Raw genomic sequence first — 25,238 nt, forward strand, 5'->3', positions numbered from 1 at the left:
ATAGTGTGACCGATAACATTCGGTGTACACGGTACAGCCAATATGAGATCCCTGAGTGTGTGTGTGTGTGCGTGTGTGTGTGTGTGTGTGTGTGTGTGTGTGTGTGTGTGTGTGTGTGACAGCAATACCTATTACGAGAGCAGGTACTGTGGTGCTAGAATGGACTGTGGTAGAGGCCAAAGTGAGGGGAAACACCGGTGCTGCAAGAATAACCAGACTTTTGTGTCCACACAGACTGTGGTAAAGAAGGGAGTATATTGGTACGTGGGCTGTGATGATTACACTGTAATAGCTACACTGACTGTGTTCAACAATGACATACAAAAAAAAAAAAAAGGCAACTGTGATATGAGCTTCCATGGTGCGGTGGTTAGCATAGCTGGACGAGAACCACGCGTGGGCTAACCAGGGATTCGACGCCACTGCTAATATCAACACCGACAACAGTTCTCCCTCACATTTGTGCCCTCTCGAACAGCCTGCAGAACCGGACTACCGCCAACAACGTGAGTATCAAACCGAGACTGTACCATTGACGTCAATATTAATAGGTTCTAAACATTTCTCCATCCCTTACTGTTTCACTAAGCCCTCGCCGCCTGCAGGGTATTCAGTCCATTAAGCCTTCCATGTAAGTGTGGACGAGAGACGAAACTGGAGTCGACAAGCCAGCACCATCATCAAATCCTCCAGCTTTGGCATTCTTCGCAGACTCAAGACAATTGGACTCTCGACCTCTGAACTTAACATCTACACGACTTTCATTCTTCCCCAACTCACCTACGTGGAAGAGGGTCCCGCAAGATCATCCTTGGGTCACTCTTACACTTACAACACTCCAAGCTGTCCACAGCCATCACCTGACACTCACTGGACATCTCGGTTAGAAGCTGCTACACTAAACCCATCACCATCACTTCCTGCTTCCGAGATCCCTCGTCTCCCAAGTTGCAGTTCCGCACCAAAACCGCATCGGACCCACACAGGCTCGTATACACCACTAATGGAAGAACCCCATCCCAACCATTGTGGAAATGAGCCTGTGCCAAGTGACACACCAAAGATTGTGCCAAAGTGACACCAGTGCCTGTGCCAACGGTCACACCAGAGCCTGTGCCAACTGTCACATCAAAGCTTGAGCCAACATGGAGCTTGCAGGATTAAAACGTACTTTTTCAAGGGAAAGAACTGCAACTGCAACAGTGAGTAAGGTGAGAAAAAAAGGTCGTACCAACAACAAGGATTATTCAACCAGTGATCATGTGGAAATAGTGTCTTTAAGGACACTCAATTCCTCTCTTACTTATAGCAATACATCTCCTCTCAGCTGTAGCTATATCTGCTTGGCTATAACCATATCTCCTTACTGATCACCGTAACTTTGCTCATAAGACTGGTATATAACTCTGTCCCTGGGAACCAAGGATAAGATGCAGTTAAATACTTCATTTGCCTCCCATCTTCTTAACAACCATTTGTGGTAAGGAAACGTTTTCTAACCTACCCACCCTCTCTGACGACAGTACCATTCCCAGCAATTTGAAACTACCATTTTTCAACTACTATCTTCAGTAAATACACTTCTACCGGAGGATGAGGATCCATAACTTCTTTTTCTTCCCCTCCATCGTCTAACACGAGGCGAGTGAATGAGACTGGCCTCTCTCAAACCTCAGAGTGTAAACCCGACTAGTTTCAGAGATAAGAAGGGAATCCAATGAGAGAGAGAGAGAGAGAGAGAGAGAGAGAGAGAGAGAGAGAGAGAGAGAGAGAGAGAGAGAGAGAGAGAGAGAAGTACACCCCAGGCACGAGCCAGAGGAGCCCAGCTCACTATCTGTACCTTCGTCGAAATCACCGTGTCCGCTGGCGTGCCGTTTGATCGGCCAGATACGTAGATCTCCGCCAGGCACGGGAGTCTGGACTCCAAATCTTATGCCGCCCTTCCACATCCTCCAGTCTAGAGCTGGAGACCATACGACTCCGACAGGCAGGGGATGCGACTCATACGGAGAGGGGACGTGACCTGTCACATCCAACTTACGAGGAGGGATGTCCTACCGACAGTGACACACAAAGTTTGGAGAGGCTTGAAGCAGAGACAATCTCACGAGACCGAAACAGTCGTAACCCTAAAAGAAAATATTTTTCTGCTATTCATTCATCAACCAAAATGTTAAGACGAGGAAGTGGGATGACACTGGAAATCATGCCATGACATAAAATTGGAATTAGAGTAAACTTGAGGATCATGGGGGAGTCATGTGGATCATTCAGACAACACCAGTGATGCTGGTACGAAGTCTTCATCGTCATTCGAACACTCAGTCGAAAGTATATGAAGGTGGGTTCCACGTTACAGAGGTACTGTGTGGCCCAGCACAACATACCCACATCTTTAAACTTGATAATTACGATACAGACGACGCCTTTGTCTCCAAGCAGTCACTCTAACGACCCAACAAGTCTGCGGTCGTAACCTATAGGAATAACGGTGATCAGGATGCATCCTTCTCTTCAATCCTGCCACTTGCGCATCTGCCTCGTTCTGAAATTTTTTGTGTATCCGTGGGCGAAAGAATTTCGCCACAACAGGAGGCCAAATTTCCTGGGCTCCTCGACATACAACATACATGAGCTGCAAAACCATCAATATTTGTTTAATCCTGAGTGAGTTCAATACAAAATCAGTTCTAAAATCATGAAAAAAAAGAAGAGAGAAGACGACGGTGCCTGGAGAATGGAACTCGACCAGCCTGGCCCTGTGTCGTATACACTGCTCCAGTCCCGACCCCCAGACGATGCTGGGCTCAACCATCATAAAGTGACATAACAGGAAGTTCAGACAACGTGCCGTACGCCATCACTCAGGAGAAACACACCATTAAACTCACAAAAATGTGGAGAGGGTCAGTTGTTTTCCGGAAGGATAGCCCCTCACAACCTCTCCTTCTCTCTCTCTCTCTCAGACCAATGGAGAACATTTCATCCCTCTCTCAACACACCTCAATATGATGCAAGTTATGAGAGCATGACGGTAGTGGCAAACAAGTGACGATTTTAATGGCATAGAGAAGCGGCGGTGATGGCCAGGCTCACCTTTGGATCTGGTCCTGTCTCGTCGGTCGGTGATTTCCTCGTATACATGCGCCACATTCTGCACGCTGATCAGCTCCGACAGAAGCATCCTGATTGGCGCAGGGTCCCGGCCAAAGTGGGCTCCTCGGGCACGGCTATGTTCACACAAGTGGCTGGAACGAGTGCGTGTATGGCTGGCTGGCTGGCTGGCTGGGCGAGGTAAGGGTAGAACAAGGAGCGAGGTGGTGGTGTGGTGGTGGCTGGCTGGCTGCTCCCCGGGGGTGGATTGGGTGGGTGGGTTCAGGATCGGTCCACTTCCAGCGCTACCTGACCCCCGCTAGACAGTTACGTACTCACAAATGACGTCAAGTAATCACATATTTAGGACGCCCCTAAGAGGGGGTACTGCTGGGGGCAGGACTGTCGCCTGTGGTACCGAAATGTGGCTGATGGTGGCAGGGGTGTGGTGTGTGAGGAGGGTACACACACGGGGAGGGGTGTGTGCTCGGTAGCTGGCCAAGAGTAAAGGAGGTGATCCCGAAGGGGCGGTATTAGAGGAGGAAGGGAGGAGGGTGTGTGGTGTGGTGTGGTGTGGTGTGTGTGTGTGTGTGTGTGTGTGTGTGTGTGTGTGTGTGTGAGGAGGCTGCCGGAGACGGTGTCGTGCAGGAGGGAGTACGACCCTCTAACAATGGCGGGAGGGCCGCGCCGTGTCGTGCTCGTGGTGTCCGTCCCAAGCACAAGTCTGGGGCACAGGGCAGGGAGGGGTCTCACGGTGCTGGAGGGGGACGCCCCTCTGTGCCTGTGGTCCTGGGCCTGGCCCGGCGTCCTCTCACCTTGACACACACGCACCCACGCTATGACGACCTTCTCCTGAGGGGGGGTGCGCGGCCTCCTGCCAGGGGGGGTGGTGGTGGTGGTGGTAGTTGAGGAGACGTGAACGGGGCTGGTGTTGGCACAGCTGCCACCAGTGAAACACACGTGAGCACACTTCCAGCACCACTATCCGGCCAGCGCAGGTCGTGTCCGTCCTGATGCTACGCTCGCGCCACACCAACTAAACGCACGGACGAAGCGTTCTCACAAAAAAATCGGGGTAGTGGCGGCAGCGGGCGGGTCCGGTGGGATCGCTCGGGACGGCGCGAGGTTCGGTCGAGAGCGGCGAGGCAGGCCTACGCCCGCCCGGCCGAGACATTGTGACACGGGCCGAGGCCACCGGACAACGCCACCACCCCACCGCCCGCCAGCCACCAGCCAGCCAACCAGATCCTCGCCACTCGACCAACCACCCAGTCAACTATCCTGTTAGCTCCACCGCTCACCTAGAATACTAGCCAATCCTCCAATCAGTTATTGATCGCAGGAGATGCGGGCGTTGTGGCGTGGTGGGGCAAGAGGGCTGGGAGGAGGAGGAGGCTGGCCCGCCTGGGAACGCTCGCCCACAACCCCAGCTCGGTCGGCCGGCATCACACGCCCCACACCACAGCCATGCACCCCCCTCCCTCACACACACACACACACACACACACCACCCGCTCATGCTCACACCTCACCCAACATATACTTAAGTCGGGTTTTTGTGAGGTGTGTAAAGGAGGTAAATCCTCGCACATAAGGCTATTTGAATATCCCATAATTTTTACTTTCTTCGCGATGTAGTATATATATATATATATATATATATATATATGCTCCGACCACAATTCTAGCATACCTGATACACTCTGTGTACGTCTCAAAGGCAAAGAACAGTACACAAAGAAAATTTCTCTCCTATATGAGCAAAAACAACTGAGTTCGAAAACGAATTCTGTCCCCAGTAGATAACACCTGTCACGAAGGAAGAGGTCTTCTGTTATTTCATCCCTGCCATGTACCATATGACTGTAACACCAGAGACGCCGCGTTTCACCTCTCCACCATTACCACGATACGATCCTTGGGTACGATGCTCTGGCTTGGCGAGGGGGGGAGGTCAGGTCCAGAGATCACACCGTCCGCGAGGGGCGCGCTGGTCGAGGTCTGGGGGCTGTTGTGGCGACGCTGGGCGGCAGAGTAACTGCTCCAGCCAACGTGAAGGAGGGAAGGGGAAGGCGGGGCAAGGGTGGGTCATCAGCTCCCTCCGCCGCCTCATGATGTAACCTTATTAAGTTTCTTTGTTACCTGCCAGGTAAACAAGGTGCAACCCCCTCTCCTCCCCTCTCCAGGCCAGGCCTCCTCCCCCACACGCCTGACCCAACAACACAACAACCTGGGCGACGCGCGTCTCGCCCGCTGGTGCCAGCGTGACCCTACGCAACAACACAAGCACTCTGTACCATTCTACGCAAGGACAACATCCGTGCGTGCGTACAGTTCTATACGCCACATCAACGCGACACCCTTAACCTCCGGTCTGCCGAGCGTTCGACCTCACAGAACAACATGAATTAATACAATTACGAAGGACATTTCTTAACACTAAAACCACTGTGGTCTTCACACAATACAAACAATTAATGCAGAATATGAAGCCATAATAATAACAGGTGGAAACTAGGAAAAATTAAGGATGCCAGAACCTCTCAGATTAACCATTCATATGATCAAGGAGGCAGGGAAATAATGTCACATTTGAATAAATAAATATATATATTCTCTGTTCCAAAAGAAGGAACAGGGAAGGGGGCCAGGTGAGGATATTCCCTCAAAGGCCCAGTCCTATATATATATATATATATATATATATATATATATATATATATATATATATTATATATAATCCTAGCAATACATATCTGTGCACTGGTTACTGAAGGCATGTGAGCACTACGCTATGCATTCTAAAAACAAGACTTGAGGAAGAATTAAGTTAGGAAACAGTTATAAGTCACCATCTTGTCCAACACAGATATGCAAGTCATGAACAAAAATAAATGAGACTGGATGTCTCTCCGATGTTCCAGAAGAAGAACCGATCCCCACAATTTCCAGTGGAACACATTTCCAGAACCCGTGGTCCCCTAGCATGACTGGAAGCCGGAACGGTGGCACTGGAGGAAGAAGGTCGGTGGATCAGATGGGCAGAACTAGGGTGAATCCGATGCCACATGTGAATGACCTGTACGGAAGGTTCATCACAAAAGGTGGGTTCGAAGAGGACTGTGAGCCAATGGAACACATGATGGAAATCACTGTCGTCACCCCCACTCCCTCTCCCGAGGTAGGGCGCAGAGCGTGTGTGTGTGTGTGTGTGTGTGTGTGTGTGTGAGGTAAGGTTTTACTAATATAATAATTGCAAAAGATGTCTGACACTATTGTTAAGCTTGCCCGGTACTCCACAACCCTTCCCCCCCAGCGTAACATGTACTGCTCAGTGACTATATTGTCTTCACAGAGGAGGAACAAGTGTGCCTCCTGCCAGGCTACACCACCTAAACCCTCCCACAACACACGTAACTAAACATTCCATTTTCCTTTAGTGTTTGTAAGTTTGGTGGGTTAAGGTGGGCGGGAGGCCCCCGGAGGCGGCCACCACGCCCCAGTCATGTACCTCCCTCAGCTACGCCAACAAATGATACCTTCCCCCAGGTACAGAGGGGCACCCCCGTGTGCCAGCCATCACCTGTCTCCCACTCACCATCCCCAACCACATACTGGCCCTCACCACTACCACCCACGCCACTCTGGCCCTCACCACTACCACCCACGCCACTCTGGCCCTCACCACTACCACCCCAGCCACTATGGCCCTCACCAATACCACCCACGCCACTCTGGCCCTCACCACCACCACCACCCACGCCACTCTGGCCCTCACCACTACCACCCCAGCCACTATGGCCCTCACCACTACCACCCACGCCACTCTGGCCCTCACCACCACCACCCCCGCCACTATGGCCCTTACCACTACCACCCACGCCACTATGGCCCTTACCACTACCACCCACGCCACTCTGGCCCTTACCACTACCACCCCCGCCACTATGGCTCTCGCCACTACCACCCCCGCCACTCTGGCTCTCACCACCACCACCCCCGCCACTATGACCCTTACCACTACCATCCACGCCACTATGGCCCTTACCACTACCACCCACGCCACTCTGGCCCTCACCACTACCACCCCCGCCACTATGGCTCTCGCCACTACCACCCCCGCCACTCTGGCCCTCACCACTACCACCCACGCCACTCCGGCCCTCACCACTACCACCCACGCCACTCTGGCCCTCACCACTACCACCCCCGCCACTATGGCTCTCGCCACTACCACCCCCGCCACTCTGGCCCTCACCACTACCACCCCCGCTACTCTGGCCCTCACCACTACCACCCCAGCCACTATGGCCCTCACCACTACCACCCCCGCCACTCTAGCCCCCTCATCACCATCACCCCCCCATCACTCTAGCCCTCACATGCACCCACCATTACCATCACGGTGGTCAACACCTCCATCCAGCACTAGTCCTACTGTGATGTATACCACCATCAACTCCACCGTGCCTCTGCTTCCTGCACTTTGCCCTACCCTAGAGTGACTTAACCTATGACCTGTGACCAGCCTCCTGGAAAATGGCGTGACCTCGGTCATACCGTAACACAGCCTCGTCAGCTTCACCTCGTATGACCTAACTCGACCACATGACCACATCATACAAAACGTGAACCTCTGTCCGCCTGACCAGACAGACCAACCTGATCCCAACAATCCACACGAACACGTCACAGACTCCGACAAGCTCCATGGGACATACACAAAACTCCCGTAACCTAACCCAAGGGTTAAACACATCGAAAAAAAAAAAAATAAATCTTCACATACACCTAACTGCCATTTACTAGTAATCAAATACAAAATCTTTACACTCAAAGACTCCAATTTAACACCGAGACGGCCACAAGTTCTCGTCGAAAACCTGCGTAAACCGATTCTGTAAATCTGTAAATCATTGTCAGGTGATGTAAGTCATATCTGATGGTATTTACGAAAGAGGACGCGTGAGGGATGGAGGACTGATAGCAAGGGTGAAATCACCTGTTCCACTTACGTTCCAGGAACAACACGTAAAGTCAACCACTCTTACACCAACAGTACCAGTACTAGGTGTACACTATCTGGTACACCCGGTACTAGTGCATGAGGTACACTATCTAGTACACCCAGTACTAGTGCATAAGGTACACTATCTAGTACACCCACCACGTATTGTACCTAGTACTCCCAACATCTTGTGTACCAGGTACTCTACTATCTACCCAACACCTGGTGTCCCAGGTATACTACCCGGTACACCCAACAACGGGTGTATAAGGCACACTACTCTGTTCATCTTAACACCTGGTGAACCGCATATAGTACTCCCCAGTACACCCAACACTATGCGTGCCGTGTATGACAACTACTACACCCCCAACACCTGGTGTAATCAGGTATACTACCCAGTATACCCAACACCTGGCATACATACGGCATACTACCCACTACACCCCTAACACCTCAGTGGCCCATGTATGCAAACACCTGGTGTAGCGGGTGTATCGGCCAATACACAGGTTACAAGGCTCGGGGGCAAGGTTAGTATATATCCATCACAGCCAATATAGGGTTTGTGGACCAGCAGGGCCGTGGAAGCCTGGCCCCCACACCTGTGCATAACTGTGCAGCCTGCAGCCAGTGACCTGTACAGTCTGCAGCCAGTGACCTGTACAGTCTGCAGCCAGTGACCTGTACAGCCCGCAGCCGCTGACCTGTAGAACCTGCAACCAGTGAACTGTACAACCTGCAGTCACTGACCTGTACAGCCTGCAGTCACTGACCTGTACAGCCAACAGTCTGTCCGGCCTACCCTTAGTGACCTGTAGCGTCAGAATACTTTGGCCACGGCAGCCTTCCCTCAACACCCTGAGGGCAGTGGCCTGCCGTAACCTGCAACACCTGGGCACACCGGCCTAGATGTACTGGTAATGGCCTGCACCCCCTGACGTACAGAGCCTACTCAATCAAGCGTCCTGCAGCCTCCTGTTCAGCCTTGTCACGAAGTCCTGCATCGGTATCGATGGCCTGTAATGACCTGTAAGACCCGGCCTGTAGTGGCCGCCTGCGGTGGCTTCCGTCCCTTGATACATGCCATCTGTAGTGTGGCCTGCACCTCCTAGGAAGCTTTGGCCTGTAAAACCATACAGCGGCCTGTGCCATCGGCTAGTGAAATTATATATATATATATATATATATATATATATATATATATATATATATATATATATATATATATATATATATACACCAACCTAAGCAAATCAGCCTTTTATCCACCAGCGCCCCCGAGGGAGGATGAACGGGTGGGGTTTGCTGCGGGCCGACCGCTCCAGCTCAAGATTCGAACCCGGGCGGAACCTACCGCGATTCATATACAGCGGGGCTTAACCGCTCCGCCAGGAACCGCTGCACGGGCCGTCAGTGTCGGCTGTGGAGAGGGCGGCGATGGTAGTGGCGGAGGCTGGTTGGTGTGGTGGGCCTGGCCTGGTAGTGATGAACGGTCTCCCTGCCCTCGTAAAGCACAAATAATGGTCACCTTGGCCAGAGCACAACCCGCGCTGCTGCTCCTGCTGCTGCCACTACCCCCCTCTCTCCTGCCACTACACCCGCCACCATAACCCGTGCCCTCATCACCATACTCTCCACCACCACCACCACTATGGTGCTCCCTGCCACCGCTACGCTAACTAACTACCACCACCGCTACACTAACTAATCCACTAATCCACTAACTAATCACCATCACCACTACACTAGCTACCACGACCACCACTACACTAACTACCACTACCAACACCACCATCGCCGTAACCATCACAACCAGTACTACCACAATCATCACGTACACCAACACGACAGCCGACATCATCCCCATCACCGCTACAAGCGGTACCATCACCACAACCACCATTACCTCTGCTGACACGACCACTACCACAACCAGTACCACCACCATAACCAACACCACCACTACAACTACCACCACCACCACCACCATTACCACCACTATCACTAATACTACTAGAACCACCATCATCACATACAGTATTACAACCCACATCATCACCAGAAACACTTGTAAAACCACTATCACCATCACAAACACCACTACAACCACTATCACCACTTCAAACCCTCCCAACAACCACCATCATCACTTCAAACCCTCCCAACAACCACCATTATCATCACTTCAAACACCACTACAATCATTATCACCACTTCAAACACCCCTACAACCACCATTATCATCACAAACACCCCTACAACCTCCATCACCACTTCAAACACCACTACAACCACCATTATCATCACAATCACCCCTACAACCACCATTATCATCACAAACACCCATACAACCTCCATCACCACTTCAAACATCCCTACAACCACCATCATCATCACAAACACCCCTACAACCTCCACCATCACCACAAACACCACAACAACCACCATATAAGTTGTATGATCTCCGTTACAACCACAACCGGTGTTACAGCCAGTGGGACCATCATCGACAACAACATGCCACTCCAATTCCACTTCGACGACCAGTAGTACTTCCACAACCCCACCACCACCACCACTACAACTTGCCGTGGTTGATGACTCAGCACGTGTGGCAGCCAGCTTCCGTCGGGTTGACCCAGCAACGTGTGGCAGCCAGCTTCCGTCGGGTTGACCCAGCAACGTGTGGCAGCCAGCTTCCGTCGGGTTGACCCAGCAACGTGTGGCAGCCAGCTTCCGTCGGGTTGACCCAGCAACGTGTGGCAGCCAGCTTCCGACGGTTGACCCAGCAACGTGTGGCAGCCAGCTTCCGGTGGTTGACCCAGCAACGTGTGCCAGCCAGCTTCCGGCGGGTTGACCCAGCAACGTGTGGCAGCCAGCTTCCGTCGGGTTGACCCAGCAACGTGTGGCAGCCAGCTTCCGACGGTTGACCCAGCAACGTGTGCCAGCCAGCTTCCGGCGGGTTGACCCAGCAACGTGTGGCAGCCAGCTTCCGGCGGGTGACCCAGCAACGTGTGGCAGCCAGCTTCCGGTGGGTTGACCCAGCAACGTGTGGCAGCCAGCTTCCGGTGGGTTGACCCAGCAACGTGGGTCAACCCGCCGTAATACATCACCTCCGACCACTGACAACAGTCAACAAATGGTTCAGGGAAGCGAGCGAGGGGGACAACCAAAACAAGTCAACACCGGTTGCCTAAGATGGAGGTCGATAGTGGGTCTCACACAAATGTCTTCGTTGATCCGACCTGACTGACCCAGCCATAGGTAAAACGTTCGTAATTTGGGAACAAAAATGAATAAGACTTCAGATGGTAACCCAATGGCCGATCTTTAAGATGGGTACAGCAAGAGAGAGTCACGTTTTATGACCCTGATATCATAGGCTCCTGTAGTCAAAATAAATGGAATTCCCAAACATCCACAGATGTTTTATACCAACACGACAAAAAGGGAATGAAAAAAAATGCTTTCGACGAAGTACAACATTGATGGCTGGTGGGTAAATGTAAATGCTAAATGCTTCGTACAACATTGATGGCTGGTGGGTAAATGGTAAATGTAAATGGTAAATACTCATGGCACAGCCAATCGTATCTTGGGACGACTTGAACGACTGAGGATCTTCGCAGCGTTTTCTTTTTATTTCCCATCAGGCCAGCTGTCCCGATAGTAATGGTCGTTTTCTTTCACTGGAACGACCTGTGTCCCCTGGCCTCCACTCTTGAACGACCTGTCCCCTGGCCTCCACTCTTGAACGACCTGTCCCCTGACCTTCACTCTTGAACGACCTGTCCCCTGGCCTCCACTCTTGAACGACCTGTCCCCTGACCTTCACTCTTGAACGACCTGTCCCCTGGCCTCCACTCTTGAACGACCTGTCCCCTGGCCTCCACTCTTGAACGACCTGTCCCCTGGCCTCCACTCTTGAACGACCTGTCCCCTGGCCTCCACTCTTGAACGACCTGTCCTCTGGCCTCCACTCTTGAACGACCTGTCCCCTGGCCTCCATTCTTGAACGACCTGTCCCCTGGCCTCCACTCTTGAACGACCTGTCCCCTGGCCTCCACTCTTGAACGACCTGTCCTCTGGCCTCCACTCTTGAACGACCTGTCCCCTGGCCTCCACTCTTGAACGACCTGTCCCCTGGCCTCCACTCTTGAACGACCTGTCCCCTGGCCTCCACTCTTGAACGACCTGTCCCCTGGCCTCCACTCTTGAACGACCTGTCCCCTGACCTTCACTCTTGAACGACCTGTCCCCTGGCCTCCACTCTTGAACGACCTGTCCCCTGACCTTCACTCTTGAACGACCTGTCCCCTGGCCTCCACTCTTGAACGACCTGTCCCCTGGCCTCCACTCTTGAACGACCTGTCCCCTGGCCTCCACTCTTGAACGACCTGTCCCCTGACCTCCACTCTTGAACGACCTGTCCCCTGGCCTCCACTCTTGAACGACCTGTCCCCTGGCCTCCACTCTTGAACGACCTGTCCCCTGACCTCCACTCTTGAACGAAATGTCCCCTGGCCTCCACTCCTGAACGACCTGTCCCCTGGCCTCCACTCCTGAACGACCTGTCCCCTGGCCTCCACTCTTGAACGACCTGTCCCCTGACCTCCACTCTTGAACGACCTGTCCCCTGACCTCCACTCCTGAACGACCTGTCCCCTGGCCTCCACTCTTGAACGACCTGTCCCCTGACCTCCACTCTTGAACGACCTGTCCCCTGACCTCCACTCCTGAACGACCTGTGCCCTGGCCTCCACTCTTGAACGACCTGTCCCCTGACCTCCACTCCTGAACGACCTGTCCCCTGGCCTCCACTCCTGAACGACCTGTCCCCTGGCCTCCACTCTTGAACGACCTATCCCTTGACCTCCACTCCTTGAATGGCTACTCCCCTGGTGACAAAAGACGTATACCACAAGACACAAGACTTATAGTTTGTTTATGTTTATATCAAATGGTTTGGTGATGAGGCCTCGTCTGGTAGTGACAGGAAACCAAGATATAAAGGCCCCATCAAGGAAAACATGACCGATCCAACGTGGCAAATACACTTCAGCGTAGAGAATGCATGGAAGTGCACTTTGGCAAGAAAGCAGTTATACAGGATAGAAAATTATCAGAATGGTGCTATCAGAAATACAAGAAAACAGGCAAAAAACACGTCCAGGGATTCTAAGCTGTATATAACAAAGCAATGTTACGTTGCAATGCTCAAAATAAAAACTATAAAGACACCATACTCACTCTTAACAATGTCCTGTTCAACCTTAGAAATACACGACGTTCAGCGATGGGTCACCAAACTTGGTCAATGATGAAGAAAAGCTTGAAGAAACGCAGAGCGGAGCAACAAAACCAATTCCGCTGCTCAGAAAAATACCTAATAAAAAACAGACCAAAAACTATTTTTCTTTTCATTACAGACTCCGCAGAGCTCTCATAAATGTTTTATAAAATACTGAGTAAATCTGACACCATGACACGCGGCAATATCCTTAAATCACAAAAAAAAATTTCAACAAAAAAAAAGAAAAGTAAGAACGCGTAATATAAACGTGGACAGAAGTGTTTTTCAGCCGTAAAGCCTTCGAGTATTTCATTTAAACTGCCACCAGTTGTTGTTAAGGAGAATATCGATAAACATGCGTGGTTCTTGCGAACACAAAATTCTAACTTAAGTCTTTCACTTCAGATTTAAACTCCCTCTCCCCTGCATGACTTGGTTACTTCTTCCATTCACACATTCCTATGAAATTTCAATGGCAGCATATCCATACAAAAATGGTGTTCTTTCTTTTGTTATTTTCCAGCTGAATGTTGTGCCGGAGGGAGCGGTGGCCTGAGGGGAGGCGTACCTTTCTGCTTTACAATCCCGTTTCTCTCACTAAAAAGGGTAAGGAACTCGGGTCACTTAACAGTGTCGTCCGGCGGATAAAACCTCGTCACAGACCGTTAGGTCTCCTGTCATCTGTCCCTTCCCGTCTGACACCATCGCCAGTGACAGTCTGTGGAGTAGTGAGGGTGAGGCACAGTGAGGAGACGTCCCCCAGTGTGGATACTATCTAGCGGGAAATAAGGTGCGGGTGATCGGTGTCTGAGAGAGCGAGAGAGAGAAAGAGAGAGACTCTGGGAGTCGACTTTGTACCCTAACCTGTCGCCATAGCTCTATTTTAGGAGAACCGTAAAAGAGACAAAAGTGTCTCCTGGCAAATATTAGAACCGCGTTAAAGTATATGGATATGGAAATATTCAGCAAACTGTTCACAACGTATATTACGCCAGAACCATAAAACGCTTCTCAAGTTTGGTCATCGCACTTAAAGAAGCACAAAGAACTATTAGAGGAGGTCCAGAGGAGGGCAACAAAGACGGTGCCATAATTCTGAGAGCTGAGCTACCGGGAGAAGTTAGAGGCCATAAATTTGCCCATTATGAAAGAAAGAGGAGTAAGTGGTAACCTGATCACAGCCTTAAGTTTCTTGCGAAAGCATTTTGACGTCGAGGGTGAACAGATCTTTGAAAGATTATATCTATAAAGAATAAGCAGAGGCCTTAGAGGGAAATATATGCAAGAAAAGTTAGAAAATATGTACTCACTATATCATAGCAACGGATGAATGGAATATGCTACGAGATGATGCTGTGAATTCTGACAATATTCGAGAAGAAGTCTACAGAGTTGTAATGACAGTAGATTACATTCAGGGGGATGGAGAACCCACGAGTGCAGAACACTCACTCCCTCCCTCGACAGTACAAATGGGTAAATGCAATAGGTAACTGCATCAATGTAATTTTCTGCCACTTGCATCTCTCATATAGCGATCACTACCACAGCCACCTCATCGCTACCCCCCTCTCTTTTAACCCCTTCCTTCCCCTCTCCTTCCCATTAAAAACCCCGAATCATCTAAAGGCTTTCCATATCCTATCCCTCCCGTCTACATACCTTGATCAATTACCCATGAAAACCTTTTTGGTCACAATCTACTACTGACCCATGCAAAACTTCGGCCCCCACACACGAGAAGGACCTCACTGTAGTTTCGCCTCAGTATTTCGGTCACACAAAGGATCTTCCCGTCGCCTCTTGTAATATTTTGTCCACACAAAGAATCCTCCCAGGTCCTCCCTCCGGGGGCGCTGCGTACACAGATGTCCTACACTGTGGACAGGATACACCTCCGCAGCCGTCTGTGTACGTGCATGCAACAAACCATGCATATATACATACGTAATTCACACAATTCTTCGCTTAAATACGTGTATATGTTTTACCTGGAATAATGAATAGGTAACCTGTGCCTCGGCGGGTTCAGTCCCCACCCGGGGGTCAGGCGAGTCCCCCCCTCCCTCCCAGGGCCTCATGAGTCCACACCCCTGGCTGTGCGAGTCCCCCACCCGGGGTCAGACGAGTCCCCCACCCGGGGTCAGGCGAGTCCCCCACCCGGGGTCAGGCGAGTCCCCCACCCGGGGTCAGGAGAGTCCCCATCCGGGGTCAAGCGAGTCCTCTCCCCCCCCCCCACCCCCGGGCCTCATGAGACCACATCATGGTTATGCGAGTCCCCCACCCGGGGTCAGGCGAGTCCCCCACCCGGGGTCAGGCGAGTCCCCACCTGGGGTCAGGCAAGTCCCCACCCGGGGTCAGGTGAGTCCCCATCCGGGGTGGGGTGAGTCCCCTCTCCCCCCCCCCCACCACCCCCGGGCCTCATGAGACCACATCATGGTTATGCGAGTCCTCCATCCGCGGTCAGGCGAGTCCCCTGGGCCTGACGAGTCCACACCTAAGCCACGAGTCCCCATCCGGACCAAAGAAAGGCCACTGCTGGGACATCTGGAGAGAGGCGTCACACCTGCTGAGGGACAACTGGACAGGGGCGTCACACCTGCTGAGGGACAACTGGACAGGGGCGTCACACCTGCTGAGGGACATCTGGACAGGGACGTCACACCTGCTGAGGGACATCTGGACAGGGGCGTCACACCTGCTGAGGGACATCTGGACAGGGACGTCACACCTGCTGAGGGACATCTGGACAGGGGCGTCACACCTGCTGAGGGACATCTGGACAGGGACGTCACACCCAGCTGGGACAGGCTGGGGTTGGCCAGACTGGGGCTAGGCCAGGTTGGGGCTGGGCCAGGCTAGGGCTGGGCCAGGCTGAGGCTGGGTCAGGCTAGGGCTGGGCCAAGCTGAGCTCAGCTGGGCCAGGCCTTATCCCTTCCAGGAGAGGGCGAGGAGGAGCGGCCTCCGGGGGCGGGAGGGACATACATACACACACTTACAAAAATATATCACCCACGCATGGCGTTCCCTTGTGCCAGGTTACATGCACCTTCCTCCGTCACTCATGCGTGTGTGTGTGTGTGTGTGTGTGTGTGTGTGTGTAATTACAGACTGTAATCATCTGCATAGGGCGGAGGTGGGGTGATGGGATGGGATGGGGGCGAGTTCTCCACCCGAAGGGGACCCCTTCCCCTCCTCCCAATCCTATGAACTTTGTCTACCGTCGTAAAACACCTCCAAAAAATTTCGTAAACTCAACATTGACAGTTTCATCATTCAGCTGACTCCATTCATCCCCCCAACCCCCTTCCTCACCCACCGATATCATACCATAAAAGAACTCCTTCTTCTTTACATCTTTCCAAACAAGTTTCCAGCTTGGTGTCTTGTTATGGCTCCTGGTTCCTCTATCCTTGCATCTTTCGAAGAACTGCTCACTGTCAACAACATCAAACTGGTTTAGAAACTTGGGAGGCTATGATCGAGTCACCCCTTACTCTTCTCTAATCCACGCTGGGCAAATTTATAGCCTCTAACCAGTGTGATTACTATTCAGTATTTGTGTGTTCACACAAGGAGAGTTTGACACTCGGTGTTGCCCCCCAACCCCCTCCCCGTCTCTCAACCTTGTGTGTATTTACCATGTCTTGACTCTCACGTGTGTGTGTGTATATATATATATATATATATATATATATATATATATATATATATATATATATATATATATATACGCACCCTAGAATACTGTATATATATATATATATATATATATATATATATATATATATATATATATATATATGAGAGAGAGAGAGAGAGAGAGAGAGAGAGAGAGAGAGAGAGAGAGAGAGAGAGAGAGGCCCTCATTCGTTTAATGGAAACACTTCAGCGGCGTTCCATCCGACTGTTAGTGTCGGGCGAAGGAACGCGCGTCGCACCCCGAGACTTTTTTCCCCATCCCTCGACCCGTTCTTAAAGGCGTACCACTTCGAGGCCAATCCAAAATCCCTCGCGAGAAAATCGTCCAACGAAACAAACGAGCGGTGGTTCATGCGTTCCAAACCTGCATGTTCAACGAGCGGTGTCTAACGTGGTTGGGGGAGGGTTCTGCACGCCTCATCATGCTTGCCATGTCCAACGAGCGGATTTTAAAGTAGCATCCACTCGCGCAAAGTGTCACTTATGAATGAGGCGTTTACTTACAATCACCTCTTGCCACAATTTCATCCTTGGCATTTACCACGAACTTTATCATCTCTGAAACTTTGGTATTGGAGAGGGGGTAACAGAAAGCTTTGACCAAGGGTAATCCCCTGCCGTAACAGTGTGGTCAAAGGTTACCACCTCACGACCACGACGACCCTATACTGACCTCCACTACGACCCCTCATGTCAAACGCTTTAGTACGACCCCATAGCACCAAGAACCTTAGTCGCTGTCTCCCGCGTTAGCGAGGTAGCGCAAGGAAACAGATGAAAGAATGGCCCAACCCACCCACATACACATTAAATACATACACGACCACACACGCACATATACATACCTATACATTTCAACGTATACATATACATACATACACAGACATATACATATATACACATGTACATATTCATACTTGCTGCCTTCATCCATTCCCGTCGCCACCCCGCCACAGATGAAATAGCAACCCCCTCCCGCGCGGGCGCAAGGTAAGGCTAGGAAGAGACAACAAAGGCCACATTCGTTCACATTTAGCCTCTAGCTGTCATGTGTTATATATATATATATATATATATATATATATATATATATATATATATATATATATATATATATTTTTTTTTTTTTTTTTTTTTTTTTTTTTGTCGCTGTCTCCCGCGTTTGCGAGGTAGCGCAAGGAAACAGACGAAAGAAATGGCCCAACCCCCCCCCCCCATACACATGTACATACACACGTCCACACACGCAAATATACATACCTACACAGCTTTCCATGGTTTACCCCAGACGCTTCACATGCCTTGATTCAATCCACTGACAGCACGTCAAACCCTGTATACCACATCGCTCCAATTCACTCTATTCCTTGCCCTCCTTTCACCCTCCTGCATGTTCAGGCCCCGATCACACAAAATCTTTTTCACTCCATCTTTCCACCTCCAATTTGGTCTCCCTCTTCTCCTCGTTCCCTCCACCTCCGACACATATATCCTCTTGGTCAATCTTTCCTCACTCATTCTCTCCATGTGCCCAAACCATTTCAAAACACCCTCTTCTGCTCTCTCAACCACGCTCTTTTTATTTCCACACATCTCTCTTACCCTTACGTTACTTACTCGATCAAACCACCTCACACCACACATTGTCCTCAAACATCTCATTTCCAGCACATCCATCCTCCTGCGCACAACTCTATCCATAGCCCACGCCTCGCAACCATACAACATTGTTGGAATCACTATTCCTTCAAACATACCCATTTTTGCTTTCCGAGATAATGTTCTCGACTTCCACACATTTTTCAAGGCTCCCAAAATTTTCGCCCCCTCCCCCACCCTATGATCCACTTCCGCTTCCATGGTTCCATCCGCTGACAGATCCACTCCCAGATATCTAAAACACTTCACTTCCTCCAGTTTTTCTCCATTCAAACTCACCTCCCAATTGACTTGACCCTCAACCCTACTGTATATATATATATATATATATATATATATATATATATATCACACCAGCCATCACCACCACGACCCCCTCTCATACCAGCCACCCGCTAAGACTCCTCCGTCAGTCCTCACCACGACCTCTCTCCCCCCCACCCCAACCACCCATCAAACACAAGACCCTCCCACCCTCTACCTACGTCGGTAGGGGTAGGCTAAGGAAGAGAAAAGGAATGGCAGGACAGTGTAGGGCTGGGGAGCGGAGGGCGGTCAGGCTGGGGGGAGAAGGTAAGATGGAGGGAATCAGATTACACGAGGACGGTATCTGATCACATCTGCCTGGGGTCTGGACGTCCTCACAGTGTCACACTGAGGCGGTCTCTTTATTCAGTCTACCCCAACTCACACCCATTCTAGTACAGGCACACATTACCTCTGGTTTTATATATATATATATATATATATATATATATATATATATATATATATATATATATATATATATATATATACGAACAAAGTGCATAGGAACGCGCACCTTCATAGAACATACAAAGCTCCAACAGCCAGCCGTGTTATTTTCCTAATTGTTGATTAATCCTATTACGCTGACATCACAAAATATAATCTACCTTTTATCAGCTCCAGGCGATCCATCTCCCTTTCAACTCATTATACATGTGAAGGTAACTGCTGATCCGTACAGCCTGTCGTCACAGTCCTGTGTCCCAGGTTCACGCGCGAGGTGCCACAATGTGCCAACAAGTCCTGTCGCAATACCGTAGTCTACCCCAAATCCGTTTTCTTTTTACGCTATCATCTTTCTATTTTTCATAATTATCATTCTTGATTCGCCTTAAATCCAACCCGTGCATGTATTTCTTAATTTCTTTTTTATTTTCGCCAGCGTCATCTCGCTCTCTTAAATGCATTCAATTAACCTCTCTCTCTCTCTCTCTCTCTCTCTCTCTCTCTCTCTCTCTATATATATATATATATATATATATATATATATATCTTTTCTCCTCTTCACTATCTCCTTCATCATCGGGTTTTGCTCTCTTCTCCCCGCCTATCTTCCGCACGCATCCGTTCCTACACAGATGTCCCATCTCATCTACGACAGGTGTTCTGCTCCTCTTACACATGTCCCCCATGCCAAGGATGCATCATGAACCCTCCTCTCAACACCTGTGCCTCCCCATCCCCCCTTCTAAAACAGGTGTGTCTTTCCCAGACTTTCTAAGAAACAGGTGTTCCCATACCCGAACACGAGGACACCCGTTCAAACGGGCGTGTCTCCAACCCTAAGACAGATGTTCTCAAACCGTCATTTTCCCAAGGCAGGTGTTCTTCTTAAAGCATACATGAACCTGTACAGGTGTCCGTCTCGTCCAGCCCAGATGTCATATCCTCGGCCACACAGGTGTGCACCTGGCGATGGTGACGTATGAATACGAAGAAGACAATGAAGACATACACAACAGAAGATAACAACAGTGACCAGAGGATCACTGTTCATCACACAAGGAACTTACAGCTGGCCAAGAAGAAGCTGGTGTACACACAACACAGAAACGATCTTCACACCAGTGAACGAAACGTCTCAGAATGATGACCTGTTACCTCTGAGACGTTGGCTCGCTCTCAGATTGTTTCGTCCCTATGTCACATCATGTCACTCTTAAGGTGTAAAAATATTTTTTTGTCTTTTTTTTTTCTAAATCACCAATTTGTACTGTAATGGGGAGGGAATTCTACACTCCTGGTGCCCCATATCTTGAACCTTCTCTATTGTCATGCAACTTACCAAACTTCTGTATATACTGTATGCTGTCCGCATAGTGTGTATATGTCTGTGTGTGCGCTACGATGAAACACAAAAACGCCTCGTAAACAGTCCATAAAACAGGGATACCAACGCGGCTACACAAAACTCACGTGACGCCTCCAGTGTTACCAACGCTGTCTGCCAGCTTCAACGCATTACCTGGCAAGAGAAACAAGGAATTACTTTAGAATGTTAATATAACTTCCTAGTCTGGTTGTTGGTGAAGGAACGATGCAACAACCTGTCGTTACAACCTGCTGCTACAACATACATCCTTTCAAATATGCATGTTTTCCCTCATCTGTGCACAAACAAAAAGTTCATCTTGATTATATCTTTTATGTCAAGGCATGGAAGGAGTCGGGAAAACATAATAGGCTTATGAATTCAACACTTAATCAATATCTATCTATCTAATTATGTATGCACGTATGCATGTCTGTATATATCTATATTTCACACACAGACACACGTGTGTGTGTGTGTGTGTGTGTGTGTGTGTGTGAGGTCGGGGTGATGAGCCAGACTGTTCCTGGCGGCAGAAGGCAATATCTACCATATTCCTGGAAGTAATTAACCCCACCGGGGGAGGGGAGGGGGGGTGAGAGACAGGAGGAGGCAGCAGGACATCTTCACCAGCAGGCAAACCATCTTAAGAAGTCAGCATGCTATCATCAGAGTCAGCATACTACCTTCAGCATTAACATGACCACCTTTAAAAACAGCATTAACATGACCACCTTTAAAAACAGCATTAACAAGACCACCTTTAAAACAGCATTAACAAGACCACCTTTAAAACAGCATTAACAAGACCACCTTTAAAACAGCATTAACAAGACCACCTTTAAAACAGCATTAACAAGACCACCTTTAAAACAGCATTAACAAGACCACCTTTAAAACATTCAGCAGAGAAGCTTCAAAAGTCAGCATACTACTTTCACTGGTCAGCATACTTGCTTAATTTAAGGGTACGAGTATTACCTTGAACGGTTCTGAAATCCTCTTACACGTGTGTGATCTGGATGATATATATATATATATATATATATATATATATATATATATATATATATATATATATATATATATATATATATATATATATATAAACACCACAGTCAAAGGTCGGTAAGAAAGAAACATGGGAGAACCTAAAGGTATGAACGGACCTTAAACATGACACCCTAAAAAAAATAAGAAACACTTTCGAATGAAAAGCAAAATACCTAAAATCGGAAAAGAGAAAATGACAATAATCGAAATTCGGTGAAATTCTTAAAATAAGAACGTCCATAATTCATGCAGAAGCTTACGATTTAAGACCATAATTTTCGGAAGAACCCGGAATCAAAGAGGGGGAAAAAAGATACAATGAGTGGCATCTTAAAATCAAATAACTTTGAATTTGAAAAAAAGAAAGATCTTCAAGTTAGACAGACATCAAGGCTCGGCAACCACTGACACAACGGGACGAAATCTTAGCCTAAAAACTGACAAGCATTTTGAAATCATTACACACACACATAACTGGCATGACATCCCCTGCCATCACTCGGAGTGACAGCAGCCCCTGCCAACACCTGGAGTGACAACACCCTCCCTGCCAACACCTGGAGTGACAGCACCCTCCCTGCCAACACCTGGAATGACAGCACCCCCCTGCCAACACCTGGAGTGACAGCATCCCCCCTGCCAACACCTGGAGTGACCATATCCCCCTGCCAACACCTGGAATGACACCACCCTCCCTACCAACACCTGGAGTGACAACACCCTCCCTGCCAACACCTGGAGTGACAGCACCCCCCCTGCCAACACCTGGAGTGACAGCACCCCCCCCTGCCAACACTCGACCTCCCAACAAAGGCAGAGTTTCATAACTCCCACAGGTCTGTGTCTGGCGGTCATTTGCATAAACTAAAAATCGCGGTTGCGTCCAGTCACCTGAGCACACTGTGGGCGTGCGGGCGTGTGTGTGTGTGTGTGTGTGAGGGAGGCGCGCCGCCCACCACACACACCGGAATATGACTGGCTCGCCGCGCCATCCTCCACCTGACAGCTGGAAAAATTCAATACCACTTTGAGGGGCCACCCGAGAACATGTACACACAGCGGGCGCTGGAGTGGGTGGTGGTGGTGGTGCTGCTGCTGGAGGAGGAGGAGGAGGAGGAGGAGAAGGGGAGGCGAGGAGGAGGAGGAGGAGGAGGAGGAGGAGGAGGAGGAGGAGGAGGAGGAGGAGGAGGCGACGAAGCCTTCACCCGTCATCCCCGGCCACCTCCCTCGAGGTAGCACATCTGACGGAGGGGACGAAGGAGGGTTATACAAGGATCCAGGGGTGATGTTTGGGAGATGGGGTGGGGGGCACCCACTCCATCACGACTCCAGTACATAATCAAATCCTACTGAGTGTAATGATGACGCTGGGGGGGGGGGGAGGGATTGATGGATCCACGAGGAGGTAAAGGGAAAAGGGGAGGGGGGGGGTGTGTTTGTGATGTAGGCACCACTCCATCATGAAGGAGGGGAGGAGGAGGAGGGGGGTAGGAAGAAGGATTTGGAATGATGTAGGAGGGAGTCCTGATGGAGGAACCACTCCATCATGAGGGAGAGGATTAAGGATACGGGACGATGTAGGGAGGTTGTGAGGGAAGCCCTGCTCCATCACCACAAACACACACAACCCCACCACACATAACACACAGATCCTTTCAAATATGTCATTTTACCACATACCCATCCGTAAGACTGTCACTTATGACCTTATAACACGCAGCCCCCACGTGTGTGTGTGTGTGTGTGTGTGTGTGTGTGTGTGTGTGTGTGTGTGTGTGTGTGTGTAAACAACTCATGACACCATCCAAAGGGTCATCGAGAACAACAAAAATGAAAGTGCAGAAAAGAGACAAACAAGGCCCCTCACCTGGACTTCCTCCTAACAATACGTGAAGGGGCTACTGTGCACCACCCCCGCCACTGTCACCCCCCCGGCCACTATAGGGGATCCCTCGTCCCGCGTGCAGCAGTTCGTCACCACAACCACATCGGGCTCGCACCACCCCTCTACGCGAACAGCGCCATAAGAACCATCACCATTTCAACTCACAGTATCATGTGTGTGTGTGTGTGTGTGTGTGTGTGTGTAAACATTGTCTGTTTAAGAACTACCTTTTAATAGTTTCGTGTTTTATCTCTGTGGTATCCACTGACTACTACTACTGCTACTACTACTACTACTACTACTACTACTACTACTATTACTACTACTACTACCACCGCTACTAATAATAATAACAATGATAATAAACAAATAATAAAATTATTATTACAACTGGAGAACAATGCATTCGACACCTTTGGTAAAACCTGGCTCAACCGACCCGTAGACTACCGCCTCTCTGGGTGCGTCGCCCGGCCGGGTGGTGTGGGGTGGCTGGGGAGAGGAGAGAGAGAGAGAGAGAGGGAGGAGAATGAGGGAGGAGGCTACATCCCGCTCAAGATGTTGAGGGAGAGTCATGAGGCATGGCTAGAGAGAGAGAGAGAGAGAGAGAGAGAGAGAGAGAGAGAGAGAGAGAGAGAGAGAGAGAGAGAGAGAGAGAGAGAGAGAATATGGCCGGGGGCCACTCCAGTTTTCGGGAGGCGCGTCAGTTTTTCCGGCCTGGGGCAGCCTCCTTTGTTAGCACTACAAGGCTGGGGAAGGTAATCACCGGGTTACTTTCCATGCTATTATGCCGACCATAGCCAGTCCATCCGCCAGCAGCCCTCCAGCCTCCACCTGTCCGTCTGATTACAATCTGTGATTACTACTGGTGATTACTGTGTGTGTGTGTGTGTGTGTGTGTTACGGAGAGAGAGAGAGAGAGAGAGAGAGAGAGAGAGAGAGAGAGAGAGAGAGAGAGAGAGAGAGAGAGAGAGAGAGAGAGAGTTTTACACTTGTGCTGCCCTGTCTCTCAATTTTGTACGTATGTACCGTGTATCAGTACACAAACACCCCCCCCATACATACACACACACACACACACACACACAGAACATGGCAGATCCAGTGTTTATCACGAGCGAGGATCAGGGTAGCCAAATGTTTCAGGCAGATGCAAATCAAAAGGTGGGCCCCAGTCACAAGCTGCGACTAGCAGCAAGTCCCACTGCAAACTATCAACAACCACCCAAACTCCTGCAAGACTCATTGCAGTGTATTTGCAGTGGGGAGAAAGCAAGTGGAAGATGTGTCACGCGCTCTTGGAACAAGCAAATGAAACGCAGTAGCGAATAATATTCATATATTTGTTAAAGAAATTACATAGTATCTGAGCAATATTACGTTGTTGAAGATAAACACGTCCAAAAATAACATAATTCTT

The 25,238-nt window shown here is 49.9% G+C and overlaps 1 protein-coding gene across 6 annotated transcripts in view; it reads right to left on the reverse strand.

The window, feature by feature from the left end:
* Positions 1 to 25,238, reverse strand: part of lft (Limb expression 1 family member lowfat) — a 219,718-nt gene that overhangs the window by 50,253 nt on the left and 144,227 nt on the right. The window contains exon 1 of one of the 6 annotated variants that reach the window (XM_071689004.1): positions 3,097 to 4,359. The exons of 3 other annotated variants lie outside the window; for them this stretch is intronic. In XM_071689004.1, coding sequence (XP_071545105.1) covers positions 3,097 to 3,153 — 57 coding nt within the window. In that variant the 5' untranslated portion in view covers positions 3,154 to 4,359. Of the gene's footprint in view, positions 1 to 3,096; positions 4,360 to 25,238 lie in introns of those variants that run through there. 2 more of the 6 variants (XM_071689005.1, XM_071689006.1) reach the window with 2 other exon arrangements.

The sequence above is a fragment of the Panulirus ornatus genome, chromosome 46, assembly GCF_036320965.1.
Source record: "Panulirus ornatus isolate Po-2019 chromosome 46, ASM3632096v1, whole genome shotgun sequence".
NCBI classification, from domain to species: Eukaryota; Metazoa; Arthropoda; class Malacostraca; order Decapoda; family Palinuridae; genus Panulirus; species Panulirus ornatus.